The following is a 15,562-nucleotide window of genomic DNA, read 5'->3' as shown; positions in this document are numbered from 1 at the left end:
GAAGCACTGAAAGTCCAGGTAAAGTGGGACCTTTGGTCATCTTAGCCGCATCTGAGAGTAGCTACGCCTATGCTTGCTTAGTGTATTGCAGTGTTCTGTGCTTTTCTTTTCTTTTCTTTTTTCTTTTTTTTTTGTCTTTTTGTGTTTTTCTTGAGCTGCTCCTGCGGCATATGGAGGTTCCCAGGCTAGGGGTCGAATCAGAGCTATAGCCACCAGCCTTCGCCAGAGCCACAGCAACACAAGATCCGAGCCGCGTCTGCAACCTACACCAGAGCTCACGGCAACGCCGGATCCTTTAACCCACTGAACAAGGGCAGGGATCGAACCCACAACCTCATGGTTCCTAGTCGGATTCGTTAACCACTGAGCCACGACAGGAACTCCCTGTGCTTTTCTTTATGCTTTATAGTATTGACTCCGAGAAACAGATACTCTTGATTTCTTTAAGTATCTGAGGTTCTACAGTACAACTTGTTTAAGATCACAGGCCAGTAGAAGTGGGGCTGGGAGCTGAAACCATCTCCTGTGACTCGAAATTTCAAGCTCACTGTCTTTCTACCCCATAGTGTCTCCTGGAGATGGTCCACTAAATAGTTACTGGGCAGTTAGGAAAGCATGGAGGCGTGGAGATTGCCCACAGAGCCTCTCTCAGCCTCAGGATGCTTGTCACCGCTGCTCCCCAGCACCTGTCTTGCTCTTTCCCACCACTATTGCTGTTGGCAGCCAGGATTTCAATCCCAACTTTTGCAAAAATATTTACTTATTGCACAAAAATGAAGGAAAAGGATACTACAGGGAAAAACCCGCCTACAATCCTTAATGAATCAATTCACTCTCTGTGTTGCTTTTTAAACCTGCCCTCTCTGCATTCTTAATATTTATGAGTTCACAGCACAGGCACCCTTGTGCATCTGGCTTCCTTCATTTAACACTGTATCATGCCATCTCCAATGCTGCTACATGGTATCCATCATGATCCTTTAAAATAACTGTGTCTAAGGAGTTCCTACATGGCTCAGCAAGTTAAGGATCTGGCATCATCGCTGCAGTGACTTGGGTTGCTGTTGTGGCTCAGGTTTGATCCCTGACCCAGGAACTTCCATGTGCTGCAGGCATGGCAAAAATCAACCAACCAACCAACCAAACAAACAAAAAAACAAACTTTATCAAAGGGGGCAAAGCCATCATTTAGCCATTTTTCTAAGTCTGGATGTTTAAGGTTTTTTTATCCAAGTAGTTGCTATTATTATTATTATCGTATTATTATTATTAAGTTTTGGATGAAGGTCATCTTCTATTTGGTTGCCAAAGGGCACATTTTTAGGTGGCTGACAATGATGCTCATTGAATGAACTTCTCATGCTTTCTATCTGGAATAGTGCTTTCCAGAATATGGACCCACATGCCAGCTCTGGTCCTGGGCACTTTGTTACTGGTTTGAGAGGAGATATATACAAAATATGAGAATAATCATTCAGCAGCTAAAAATATTGTTTTCCTTTTAGCAACGGAATAGTTTTGTGTCTACTGAATCTAAAAACTAAAAAAAGGAGGCTTATATTTTGCATATTTTAACAAAAATCTCCCTTTCAGGGTAATTCATTTTTATCCTGTTTTACAAAACCATTGGTCTACAATAGATTGGAAATGGAGGGAAAAAAAGAGATCTCACGATAGTTTGTCCCTTGATCTAGAAGACAGTGTGAGGTCCTGATAGATATGGTCCATGCATCTACAACCACAGACTTTTAGTGCTACAGGCCCTCATCTCATTGCATTCGAGGGGCCTGAGGTGTACGGAGAAGCACATGATGCACCCAGAAAATGGGGCCAGTCTTAGGCAGAGTCCTTTGCTTTCACTTGCACTCAATGACCACAACACCTGGTTTTTTTTGGGTGATTAAAATTTGGGGTGTGTGATGATAACAGTGGGAGCAGAAGCAGAGTGTGGGGTGGTCAGAACAAAACTCTTGCTTCACCAGACTAATGCTGTGGCAGCTGGTGTCTCCACCCTTGTCCTAGCTGTGGTCCCAAGGCAACTAGACTACCCCTAGCTTTGCCCCAGTTCTCCCTGGGCACACCCCAAAACAAACGACTCCACGGTGGAGTTCTTTAGGAAGATATCAACTAATGATTGGGGGGAAACTCTATAGGAGTTTCCAGCAACTCAAAGTGAGAGACAATTGTGCTCTGATCTCTAAGTGGCAGGAGATGAATGATAAATGATCAAGTTGGGGAAGTTTGTCTACAGCGTGATTTCTGCAACTTATAGGTGTGAGGTTTGAAACAGATGTTCCTGTCAGGCAAATTAAACATACCTACTCTCCTCCCAGGCTCCGGAAAGTGCCCAGCCCAGCGAATGTGTGTATATATAATAGGGACTGAGCCAGCTCTCTCGTCAAAGGAGTCATAGCTCCTTTCCTCCTCACTCTCTGCCTCCTTCCATCCTGCTGGGTCTTTTCTCTTGTCTACTTTTCTGGATGCCCCAGGAATCATGAGCCGCCAGTTTAGCTCCCGGTCGGCGTTTAGCTCCAGGAGCAGTCGGGTTTATAGTGTTGGTTCCCCTGCAGGCTCTGGCGATGGGAGCCGGGCTGTGGGATCTGTGTGTCAGGCCCGGGGAAGGTGTGGTGGTGGTGGTGGGTATGGGAGCCATGCAGGGAGGTTTGGCTCCAGGAGCCTCTACAACCTGGGTGGCAGTAAAAGCATCTCCATCAGCCTAGTGGGGAGAAGCGCCAGCAGTTTCTGCCAGGGTAGGGGAGCGGGAGGAGGATTTGGAGGGGGCAGAAGCTTTGGAGGTGGTGGCTTTGGGGGTGGTGGCTATGGAGGAGGTAGTCTGGGGGGTTCTGGGTTTGGGGGTAGCAATTTTGGGTCTGGAGGTTTTGTTTCTTCTTGTCCCCCGGGGGGCATCCAAGAGGTGACCATTAACCAGAGCCTCTTAGAACCACTTTGCCTGGAGGTGGACCCTGAAATTCAGAGGATTAAGACCCAAGAACGGGAGCAGATCATGGTTCTCAACAACAAGTTTGCCTCCTTCATTGACAAGGTGAGTGCCCCAGGGGCAGGCAGAGTCTCTGGTCAAATGACCTTGTGCCCTGCTGCCTCTCACCCCACTGTGCTGTCTCAGGTGGTGACAGTCACTTATAGATGTCTGTATCCTGGGACCCTAAGAAAGCATTTGCTTCACTTAGGCCTCAATTTGGCTTATTGAGGGGATTTATCCCTGTTTTGTCCTTTTGCCGGGAAAGCAGACATGAGGTGTAAAAACACTCAACAGACAAGATACATTATGTAATAATCTCATTCATCATTTTTCACTTTCCATTCATCCATCCACCCACTCACCCATTCATCTGTCCATTCACCCACCCATCTACCCACTCATCCATCCATCTGTCCATCTACCCATCCATCCAGACCACAAACATTCACTAAGCATCTACTCTATGCCAGACACTTCAGGGTGACAAGAACACAGGTCTTCCATATCTGGCCTAAGAACCTCTGCACACTGCAGGCATGGCCCCCAAATCCCCCCAAAATATAACAAACACAAACCCAACAACAAAAGGCTGAAATCATGGTGGATGCCACGAGGGAAAAGAATAGGGGGTTATGAAGGGGAGACGGCAAGGGGATGACATGCCCTAGTTAAGATCTAAAGGAGACTAGGAGTTAGCCAGGCAAAGACTGGGGAGATTGGGGCTGCTGGAGGCACTAAAGGTCGCTGTGCTTGGAGTGTCATGAGCAGGGCAGAGAGGTTGGGCTGGCTGTGCTTCAACCGGGAAGGTCAGCTCAGTGGGATGCTAAGTTTTACCTGTGTTACCTGAGCTTCCCCTGATGTTGTTGTTAGGACACAGCCCATGAAAGTTCGGGACGACCTGGGGAAAAATGGCAATGGTTTGCAGTGCTTTTTCTAATGGTGAAATCTCATGAAAATGGCCTGGTACTCCCTGGAGCCAGCCAGCCTCTGCCCTGTGGCTGGCCTAATGAGAACCACCTTTTCTTTGATGGGGGGAGGGGTCAGGCTAAACCCAGAGCCCCCAGAGTCATCCCACTGCCCCCTCATTGTTTGACAGGGAGCTTCCCCATGGGACCGTGAGTCTTTCCTCTGGTCCGACCACATAGCACGGGACTGTGCGTGAGTGTCCAGTTTCTGCCCTCCCTGGAGTACCGCTGGGGTGAAGATAGGCCAGGTGGCAGAGGTTTCTCACGGAGGTGTCACAAGTCATGTCGACAAACCCAGGAGGGCTGGCTGCCTTATCTCTGGCTGATAAAGCTGACAGCAATGAGCCGTGGGAAACAGCGTTCTCTGCACATACCTTCCAGCCTAGAGGTAAAACCCAAAGGGAGTTAACAAGGGCTGGCCCCTCAGATGGACAGCCTCAAGACCCAGGGATTCTGGGCGCCCCCTCCTCAGTGCCACATTGTAAGGGACTGACTGCACGAAACAGTGCGTTTACTCCCCCACCCCACCCCCACAGCTCCTGGGCAGATTCTGGAGTGTGTGTGTGTGTGTGTGTGTGTGTGTGTGTGTGTGTGTGTATGTGTGTACACACCTGAGCTAAGCACGGGGGCATCCACTGTCCTCACCCAAGTCAGGACAGGGTGAGCTGCTGGCAGAGGTAAGGTGAGAGCTGATCATCATGTGACGGTCAGTCCAGGCACTTGATCTGCACAGCCAGTCAGCTCTTTGGACCCTGTATTTGACTTTGGTGAGCACAGTTTTGGAGGAAGAGGTAGTGAGAATATAGGCTAATGTCCACTCTCTATCCTTCGTGCTAATGAAGGAAACAGCGATGCGAGCATTTCCCAAACACCAAACAACCCTCAAGTCCTTACTGTGGGGGCTCTAGAATGCATCACACAACTTAACAACAACAACAAAAAAATCTATATTTAAGATTCTGTCTGGGTTACAGAAATGTTTAAATCAGGTGACCTTCCTGAAAAACATACTAGCCAGCAGCAGAGGTTGGGGAGCCTGAAGGGTGGGGGACACCCAGGCAGGTTTGCTCAGGAAACGGTTTAATATTCTAAGCCAGGTTGTCCCTCACCTCTTATTTTCTCCTCTCCTCAGTCACATGGAGTGTTTCAGGCATGGTGAGAAGTGAGCCTTGAATGTGTCAGTATTTCAGATGCTCTGATCGCCGCTTCATGACATTGGCACAAGCAGCTGAGGGTGGGGAGGCACAGCTCTAGCATAGGTGGTGGAGTGAAGGAAACAGGGCACTCGGTTGGGGGGGACTTGCCTTCAACAGCAGAGTTAGCTTCCTGTTAACTGAGGCAAGGTGACCTTACAGCCATTGGTCAACCATCAGAAACCCACACTGTATTCGTGTGCCCCGGTCCCAGAAACAGCAAGCCCTCTGATTCCTAGAGGGGCCGTCCTGATTCTCTGAGGTCCAGACATGCCATGGGGCTGCACGTTCTCCTACCTGTGGGATGGCTTCTTGGATCCATGGTCTGGGGTGACCTTGGAGGTCTCTTGCTCTTAGGTGAGATTCCTGGAGCAGCAGAACCAGGTGCTACAAACAAAATGGGAGCTGCTGCAGCAGATAAACACGTCGACTTGGACCAACAACCTGGAGCCCATCTTGGAGAGCCATATTAGCAAGCTTCAGAAGCAGGTGGATTTTCTCAAGGCGGAGCAGATGTGCCAGAGCTCGGAGATCAGAAGCATGCAGGATGTCGTGGAGGACTACAAGAATAAGTGAGGCTCCAGAAAGAGCGAGGGTGGTTGGGAGAAGCAAGTCAGGGGGCTGGCTCAAGTGGCAAGGCATTCTGCTTAGTGTTAACGAGTAAGGGGTGATGGGACCCGGGCCACCAGTGACAGCCTGGCAGGCTCTGCACTGCACAGTCGCCATTTTGCATATGGTACCAGTCAGCTCTCAACCATAGTGGGTGAGGAGGGGAAGCAGAGTAGCTTCATGGATGTTGGAGCCAGATGGGCCTGAGTTTTCCTGTGTGGGCTCTGCCACTTTCTGGCTGCCTGCAAGGACGTCTTTCCAAGCCTTCAGTTTTCACATTAGCAAAGTGGGGATAGTAAGTCTCTTCCTTGTTGGATTGTTGTGAGGGGTAGATCCATGGCTCTCTAACTGTAGCATGCATTAGCTAGTTAAGATCAGATTGATGGAGTATGTCTGGGATGGGCACAGAGTGTCTGTGTTTCTAACATGCTTCCAAGTGATGCTGATGCTGGTGGACTGGGACCAACATGGAGAATCATTGGTTTAGACGAAATTATTATTACGTTAGGCTGTTTTTGCACATACAAAGCTACTCAATGAGCACCAGCTATTATTAATAATAATGGCTGGGGTGACAGGACTTGCTTAATTCCAAGTCAGTTGCTTCTGTATAGGCAACAGAGTGGCCTCTCCCCAACACTTGCCCCACCCTGTACTGGTGCGGGGGTACAGGGTGTGCTTTTATTTTGTCTTTTTAGGGCCACACCTGCAGCATATGGAAGTTCCCAGGCTGAATTGGAGCTGCAGCTGCTGGCCTATGCCCCAGCCACAGCAACATGGGACTGAGCCTCGTCTGCGAACTACACTACAGTTCTTGGCAATGTGGATCCTTAATCCGCTGAGCGAGGCCAAGGATCGAGCCTACATCCTCATGGATGCTAGTTGGGTTGTTAACCACTGAGCCACGATGGGAACCCCCAGGATGCTTCTCTTAACATTGCTTGGATGCACTTGCTGAGTTGGGCCAATAGAGCTTTGTGTGCGTGTGCATCAACAAGGGAGAAATGAAACATACGTTGAAGGTGATGGGGGCAGAACGGCAAGTGAAAATTTTTTCTCTTTAAAAAAGTTTAGTGAAAGAGGTTGTTACTTTATGTTCTTAATTTAAAAAAAAATGATTGGGCTTGACACCTTTACAAAAGTAAAACATCAAAATTAAAAGCACAGTTTGGGGGCATTCTATGTGGCTCTGAGTTTTCCACCTAGGGATGTTGTCCCTTCTGTTGACCTGGAGAGCCAAGAGGTGGCTCCAGCTGCTTGTCAGCAAGAGCAGCAGGTCCTTGCGGGGGACAGCCCAACGTCTGAACAGGAAACCTTCAGAGAATTCCGAGCCTCCCACTTCAAGGAGACATCTCCAGGAGCCACGGTCAGCCCCTGCAGCCTGTCTGTGTTTCTGCCTTTCCTCCAACAGGTATGAGGAAGAAATCAACCGGAGGACCAGCGGTGAGAATGACTTTGTCATCCTGAAGAAGGTGAGGGATGGCCTGTGGGTCCAGGAGGCTGAGCAGAAGGAGGGATTCCTGTGGGATGCTGTGTGACTGAGGGGTGGACAGGTGATCTTGGGGGCCAGCTTGTTGAGCATGTTTCCCGGATGCTGGGGCCTGATACTGAAGTGTAAGTTCGAAAGTGCTACTAATGTGAATCTTTAGGCATCCTTGAGTTTTTAATCACCCCAGGGTCCTGAAAGTGGAATTAAGTTATCAAGACGCTTTTAGGAGTTCCTGTCATGGCTCAATGAGTTAAGAACCTGACTAATATCCATGAGGATGTGGGTTTGATCCCTGGCCTCACTCAGTGGGTTAAAGATCTAGCGTTGCTGTGAGCTGTGGTGTAGCTTCCAGCTGCAGCTCTGATTCACCCCCTTGCCTGGGAACTTCCATATGCCTCGGGTGTGGCAGTAAAAAGAAAAAATAAATAAATTAATTAACAGGCAGCCTTTAAGTGTCAGTCATGTGAGGCCTTAGGGCCTGGGAAGGGACCTAGAATGTTTTGCATGACTGACTGGGATCAGGAACACTTCTTTCGGGCCAGGAGAGCCTAGGTTTTCTGGTCCCTTATTGGAGTGAAGTGAGGAAATTTGCAGGCAAGGAAATAAACCCAGGGAGGCTTTGCCACTTGCCTGGGGGAACTCCATGCAGCTGGTGGCAGGAGACAACTGGGCAATAAAGTCAGACTATTTGTCTTTGCTTGCTGTTCAGGATGTGGATGCTTCTTATATGAGCAAAGTGGACCTGCAGTCTAAGGCAGATATTCTGTTTGAGGAGGTTGAGTTCCTGAAACGTTTATTTCAATTGGTGAGTGACTATCTCAACTATTTATACGAGGTGGTGAGTTCAATCCTCCTAAGAAACCCTTCTCTTTTCTTTCTTTCTTTTTTTTGTCTTTTTGCCATTTCTCGGGCCGCTCCCACGGCATATGGAGGTTCCCAGGCTAGGGGTCTAATCGGAGCTGTAGCTGCCAGCCTACGCCAGAGCCACAGCAACGCAGGATCCGAGCCGCGTCTGCAACCTACACCACAGCTCACGGCAACGCCGGATCGTTAACCCACTGAGCAAGGGCAGGGACCGAACCCGCAACCTCATGGTTCCTAGTCGGATTCGTTAACCACTGCGCCATGACGGGAACTCCCCTTCTCTTTTCTATATCTGACACGGCGTATGGGATGTAAGACCGGGCGGGTCACCCAACATTACTCTCTAGGGACTCTTCAGTCACCTCAGCTCTGTGGGCCTGGAGTCAGCCATCCTCTCAACCCCCATAGCTCAGGATTCCGGGGCGGGGTGGAGATGGGAGTCTGCAGAAGGGGGAGCAGACTCTGCTTCTGTCTGGAAAATGAGGTCCACACCTGAGACACAGGGGCAAAACCAACCAGACACCTTCATCGGCGCTGGGGAGTCAGTGGGGCTCTCAGGGACCTCTGTGGGAGAGGACAGGGTGGATCTTAAAGGGAACAGAGATGGACGAAGACTGCAGAGGTGGGGACAAAGCGTTGCTCCCACCTGGTCCTGTTTATCACCAGGCTCCAGCTTGGGGTCACTTGCACTGGGCTGGGTGCTGTGCTTGGGTATCTCCAGGCTACAGGTGGGAGAACCGAGGCACTGAGAAATTCAGATACTTGCTCAGTCACCCAGCTGGTTAATGGTAGAGCCCAGACTCGAAAGCAGATCTGAGGGTCTGCACGCCTGGAGTCCTTTCTACTGCTTCTGAGAGCTCACAAGGTTTCAAGGGGGCAAGTCTGTCTGGCAGCTTAAGATGGCAGCCAAGCCAGAGCAAGGTAGGGATGGAGGGTCCAGGAGAGATGTGATGGTCTCTGGATTCAGACTCCTTTCCTCTCCCTGGAGGCTAAGGTCTGGTGCCTTTACCTTCAGTGAAGGTGCCCAATGGTGCATAACAATAATTCAAGAACTTAGGACTCCTGTCTGACCCAGGCTTCTGGCTTCCCCAGGGAGCCTTGAGGGGGCGGCAGAGGGAAACTGAGGTCCCCAGGAGGCGAGTGGAAGGAGTCAGCCTGTGCTCCACGCCTTTCAGGAGCTGTCTCAGATGCAGACCAACATCACAGACACCAATGTCATCCTGTCCATGGACAATAACCGCTCCCTGGATCTGGACAGCATCATCGATGCGGTGCGGACCCAGTATGAGCTGATTGCACAAAAGAGCAAGGAAGAGGCTGAGGGGCTGTACCAGACCAAGGTGAGCTCCTCCACCCCCAGCCCAGACACAGTACCCTAAACCAAACTCACCTCCCAGAATGTGTATTGCCTTTCTCTCATGTCTAAAGTAAGCCACACTTGCTATAGAAAATGTTGAGATTTACAGGTGAAGATTACTCATATCTCACTACTGCTATTAGTATGTCAGCTTATTTTCCACCAGTTCTTTGTAGCTAATGTTTATGGAAAACTCACATGTACCAGGCTCTGCAGTGAGTGCTTTTCATATATTATCTCATTTACTCCTTACAACAACCCTATGAGGTAAATATCTCATTTCCCTTACTTTACAGATGATAGAGTATGAGGTTACCTAAATTCTCTTGGGTCTTATGGCTGGGAAGTGGCAGAAGCAGAATTTAATGAAACTCAAGTGTGCCACCTGCAAATCTATGCTCTCAACCACCATCACGTTTTTTTCCCCCTTATTTTTCATCGATCTTTTAAAAAATATAGTTTTGTACTTTTCTCTTTCACTTTCACTTATGAATGCCTTTTTGTGACATCAAATAGTCTACATCCTTTTAACAGCAGCATGATATTCCATGGTAAGGATATGCCCTCAATTGTCAGATACATGTCTTGGTAGCTAAGTTTTGGGGCACATGGTCGGTTACCTGTTTAACATAAATAGGTTGGGCCTTTCTGGAGGGTGAAGACTCTGCAGTTAAGTCGCAGGCCAGCCACTAAATCCTGAACCCCTGGCACTTGAGATTTGCCTTGTGGATTACCTGTGGCCAACTCCAATCCCAGGTGACCTCTGTCCCACTGTCCTGCAGGCAGGTGTTATGAATGGCATGGATTTTTGGCATCAGACTGGGAAGGTAGATGGTCAAGAGTGAAAACCTCAGAATGCAGAGACGCACTTGAGCCAACCCTGCCCTTTGCTTCCTTCATTATAGTGGTTGAGGACTTGGGTTTACAGATGGCCTGTGGCTAGTATTTCCTATTGATGGGGCCACATAGATGCAAAAAGAGAGATAGAGAGGGAAATGTGAATAAAGGTTGGAACATGCTGAAAACTCTTGAGGAAGTGAGGTTCTGACTATTAGAGAAATGATTCTGGAAGAGGTTGGGAAGGACTATGGTAGGATGGAAAAGGGGAAAGGGTCCCAGTGTGGGAAAAGCTTAGCCATGGGAAGAAAGGAGATTAAAAGGATACAAAGAAGCAGGGTCGTCTGTTGGGGATGTGGGTCTGGTCTAGAGGCTGGTGGGAATAAGAGAGGCTCTTACTTTGATGTTGATGGAGAATGTGGATTAGCCGCCCACATCAGACACCTGCAAGTCCTGTCAGGTCCTGATTCTGACAGAGGTCTCTAGATATAGGGGGGTGTGTGTGTGTGGTGTCACAGCTCAGATGAGGGCACTTTGGCACAGATGCAAGTGTGTGTGGAGTCACAGCTCTAGGGAGGCTTACTTTGGGACCTTTCCTGGAGGACAGAAGCCTTGGGCAGGGTCTAGGAAGGCAGACTCACTTCTTTCTGGAGGAGCTTGTGATGAGTAGCAGGCTGACTGTGATGCTGCCCTTGACTCTCAGTACCAGGAGCTCCAGATCGCAGCCGGAAGACATGGAGATGAGCTGAAGATCAGCAAGATGGAGATCTCTGAGCTCAATATCACCATCCAGAGGCTGCAGGCAGAGATCAGCAATGTCAAGAAGCAGGTGAGCTGGGTCCTCAGTGTGGCTGCCTCCCATAATGCCCTGCCTCGTGAGGCTCTTGAAACTCACCCTTCACATGGTTCTTCTCCTTGACCATCTTTCGAGCAGATAGACCAGATGTACACGGCCATTTCCGATGCGGAGGAGAGAGGAGACCGGGCCCTGAAGGACGCACAGCAGAAGCTGCAGGACATGGAGGACGCCCTGCAGCAGGCCAAAGAGGACCTGGCCCGGCTGCTGCGCGACTACCAGGAGCTGCTGGGAACCAAGCTGTCCTTGGATGTGGAGATTGCCACCTACCGCAAGCTGCTGGAGGGCGAGGAGTGCAGGTGGGCTATGTTTCCAGGCTGAAGGGCAGGTTGCACCCCCGGAGCGGTGGAATGGATACTTCTTTTTATTTTATTTCATTTTATTTATTTTAATTTTAATTTTTATTACAGTATAAGGGACTGACTAGAGAAAAGACAATCCCAGATTTTCTGGGAAGAGTGGTAGCCTAGGGTGGGCAGACATGGTCAGGTCAGAAGCAGAGGGTGTGTGACCTGGCAGAGTCATTGCCATCACCGTCCTGCCTCCAAGCATGATATGCCTATCCCCCAACCTTAGCCATTGCAGCCAGTGACCCCCCCAGTGCTAAAAGTCCTCACGAAATGCTTAAAATCCTCTTTGGTCCCAATAGCCCCCCCCCCCCCGGCCCCCTTAACCTCCCTGCCCTGCATATACCTCACCTGCTCTTGACATTTCCAGGCTGCTGCCTGCTTTCCTCTGGCTTTGCGTGTCTGGCTGATGTGTGGACTTTGGTTTTACAGAATGTCAGGGGAGCTGCAGAGCCATGTGAGCATCTGTAAGTAGCAGAGCCCAGGGGAGGGGCTGGTTGGTGATGGGGGAGGGAGGGCCCAGGAGGATTGGCTGGCAGGGACCTGGCAAGTCGGTGTTTTTGTGTCCAGTCCTATGCAAAACCCAAGTCAGCATGCATAGCTGCAAAGCCCGGAGAAACTGGTTGAAATAAATTGTTATGATTTTAGCTCTTTATCTTGATTTTTATGATGCTTAATAACCGGCAGTGCCTTGGGATTCTTCAGGGTGTAGCAATAATGAAAGTGTGCCCTGACATCCCTTTGAAACAGGAATACTGTCATCCAATGTACCTTTTTGCAAGTCAGATGCTGCCAGTGATGAAAGATGTAGGGGGCTGCCCAGAGGGTGGGTGCAGGTGGGTCCCCCTGCTTAATCCTTCTGACGCCCGTGTGGGCCTCCCTCCCCTTCCCCCACAGCTGTGCAGAGCAGCCAGGTGACTGTCAGCGGGGCCGGAGGTGGAGGTGGCCTAGGCTCTGGAGGTTACGGAGGCGGCAGCGGAGATTACAGCAGCGGGGGCTGTGGCGGCGGCAGCTCCCGTGGGGGCTCAGGCGGCTATGGAGGGGGCTCCCGAGGGGGCAGTGGAGGTGGTTACTTTGGGAGCAGGAGCGGCAGCGGCGGGAGCTATAGAGGGAGCAGCAAAGGCAGCAGCAATTCCGGGGGCGGCGGCTCCTCCCGCGTGCAAATCATCCAAACATCAACCAACACCTCCTATAGGCGAATCCTGGAGTAGAGGGCAGGGATTCTGCCACACCTTGTGGCTCACACACCCCACAAGGCAGGGCCCTCTCCTGTGCCCTTTCCCACGTCCTCCCTGACCCCCCTCTTACTTACCTTTTCCTGATGAGTCTCAGCAATTTTGCCTATAAATTCTGCTCTAGATAGGGAAGCAGGTGGATAACCCCAGACGGCAGATCTCTCTTTGGAGGGCACTGGCTGGCAGTAACACAGCCAGGTATTTTCCTAACTCAGATGCCACTCAGCTGGCCCTGCTTCTGTCCCTGGGGATACCCAGGGGTTCAGTTTAGCCATGGAGACAAAAAGCCCACTGAACACCTGCAAGGCGAATAATGGAGAGTTGATGTCAACAACACCAGGTTTCTCACGCCCAGGCTCCCTTTCCTGTACTTGGGCTGCTCTGTGAACAATAATCCGTCTCTTAGGGGGACCCACAAAAAGAGGGTTTGGGGAGAGCAGGTGATGAGATGGCAAGCTAGCTTGGTAAGGGGACCTTCTGTGTCAGGGACTGAGTCCTGCCTCTTGGTTTGTAGCCTCCTCCTTTGCTGTTGATAGGGAGTGGATTTGCTGCCCACATCGGACACCTTTAAGTTCCCTCTGGTCCTGATTCTGAATCTCCATCTCAGGAAGCATTATTCCCTGGGAAAGGGATATTCAGAGAGCAGGAGTCCTTGTCCACAGGGAGGAATGTAATTAGCAATGAGTGGAGGAGTTGATGGACAGCAATCCTGCTTTTCTGTCCTGTCCCTCCTGACAGCTCCATTCTTTGGAAGTGTGGCCCCTCCAGGACTCTGCTCCGTAGTGGCACCCATGCGACTTGTCCAAGATGCTGGACTATTCTGTCTAGGTGCCCAGGTCCTGAGGATTTTGAGAATCAGACTTGGCTCTTGCCAGGGCTCAACCCTGAACCAGTCTGCGAGCTGCCTGTTGTTTGCAAGGTAGCTTCATCCTGTTTCCCAGACTGCCAAATCCCATTTGTGTCCTGTTCTCTGTGAGTCTGAGCCCCTTGTGAGGTTCTGACTCTTTATTTGCCCTCTCACATAAGATGCTTCAGAGGGGACAGGATGGGGAAGATATTGGCCAACCGAGGGGGCCCTGTGGGCCTTGAGAGAGGGAAGGTGGATTTGCTGCTAAGATCTTCAGGGACCTCCACTTGCTTGCTGAGTCCTAGCGCAATGTCCAAGTCCACAATTCTTTTGGGACATCTGCTAGGCTCAGGGTGGTTCCCCCAGGAAGTACTGTGACCGCATCCTCTCCTGGTTGAAGGTTGTACCTTGAAGGGCTTGACATTTCTGGTGTCTCTCTGCAATAAATTTTCTGTGATCTCGAACTGTTGTTTGGTCATACGAGTTATTCTTTTTTACTTTCTGCAGGCCTCTGAAATGATTCATAGTTGGAAAGTAAAGTTTGCTGTTATTATTATTTATGGTACGGGTAATACTCAATCTTCAAAAACCTTGCACGTAAATAAAGTCAAAGACCATTTGCAGCAACATGGATGAACCCAGAGATAATCCTACTAAGTGAAGTTAGACAGTGAAAGACAAACAACATATGATATCCCTTATGTGTGGCATCTAAAAAAAGGATACAAATGAACTTATTTGCAGAACAGAAACAGACTCGCAGGTTTGAAAAATTTATGGTCACCAAAGCCGACAAGTGGTGGAGGGAGGAATAGACTGAGGGTTTGGGATTGGCATAGGCACCCTGAGGTATGTGGAACGACTGGCCAGTGGGAACCTGCTGTATTGCATGGGGAACTCTACCCAATATTCTGTGATCATCTATGTGGGAAAAGAATCTGAAAGAGAATGGGTGTGAACTATGTCCATGTATAACTGAATCACTTTGTTGTACAGCAGAAATTATTACAAACTTATAAGTCAACCATACTTCAATAAACCTTTAAAAAATGAGATAAACTTTGCACACATAATCATACTTGCATACATAATATAATACTTAAAGTGGCTGATCATTCAAAATTCAGTTACACATTTGTTCAGGGAGAATTTATTTTCCTCCAGACTCTGGGAGCGTGATGCCAAATGAACACATTTCTGAATTTGAAGGCACTCACAACCCAAATGATATGTCATGGGCAGGGGGAAAGTTCAGAGGCACAGAAAATCAGAGTGGGGGGCCCCCAGGGACCTCCCAGCTGGATGGAAACAAGGCTATTTCAAGGCTACAGGCAGACCCACTGAGAAGGAGTAGCAGGGCCTCAGGAGGTGTAAATGCTAGGGCAGGAAAATTTGGTTCCAATGGGTTCTGGAAGGGCTGGGAAGTGGAGCAAGCTGGGGCAGGTGTGGGCAAGGAATCAGGGAAGGGCCCTCTAGGTAGGGGAACTCAAGCTCAGAGACTCAAAGATAAGAGCGGGTGGATGTGTGTGAATGAGAAGGGGCAGCCACACAGGAGCAACTGAGCTGGGGAGACAAGAGGCTGAGGTCCTTCACCCAGTGGGGTTCAGAGGCAAGGGTGTTTTAATTGATGCCCCTGAGGGTGGCAGAGATGCAGGAATTCAAGGATGGGGCACTTTAAGCCATCGCCTCATCCCATGTGATATTTTTGAGTCTGTGTAAAGGAATCACGTAAAAGATATGACCTACTTTCTCATTCCCTCAAGGAATACAGATGGAATTTGGATGTGGGGTTCATTCAAGCAGGACTGCAACTCATAATGATAAGATGTTCTGTTCCCACGCACAGCCCTGCCTTCTCTCTGAAAGGCGGCAGACCTGTGGGGGGACCAGCTGGGAAAGCAGACGGTGGGCAGAGGGGCCGCCTGCAAGAGGAGGAGAGAGGGAGCAGATCGATGCAATTTCTGCTCTTAAAATCAAAGACCA

General features: G+C 49.7%; 1 protein-coding gene across 1 annotated transcript; it reads left to right on the top strand.

The window, feature by feature from the left end:
* The first annotated feature begins 2,416 nt into the window (after positions 1-2,416).
* On the top strand, positions 2,417-14,043 carry KRT77 (keratin 77). Its single transcript, XM_047786702.1, has 9 exons — positions 2,417-3,043; positions 5,496-5,710; positions 7,159-7,219; positions 7,946-8,041; positions 9,276-9,440; positions 10,998-11,123; positions 11,229-11,449; positions 11,930-11,964; positions 12,395-14,043. Exons 1-9 carry the CDS (start codon positions 2,495-2,497, stop codon positions 12,706-12,708), a joined length of 1,782 nt encoding a protein of 593 aa, XP_047642658.1. The 5' UTR covers positions 2,417-2,494; the 3' UTR covers positions 12,709-14,043.
* Positions 14,044-15,562: the final 1,519 nt, after the last annotated feature.

This window comes from Phacochoerus africanus, chromosome 7 (genome assembly GCF_016906955.1).
Source record: "Phacochoerus africanus isolate WHEZ1 chromosome 7, ROS_Pafr_v1, whole genome shotgun sequence".
NCBI classification, from domain to species: domain Eukaryota; kingdom Metazoa; phylum Chordata; class Mammalia; order Artiodactyla; family Suidae; genus Phacochoerus; species Phacochoerus africanus.
This window is presented reverse-complemented; position numbering and strand designations above follow the sequence as displayed.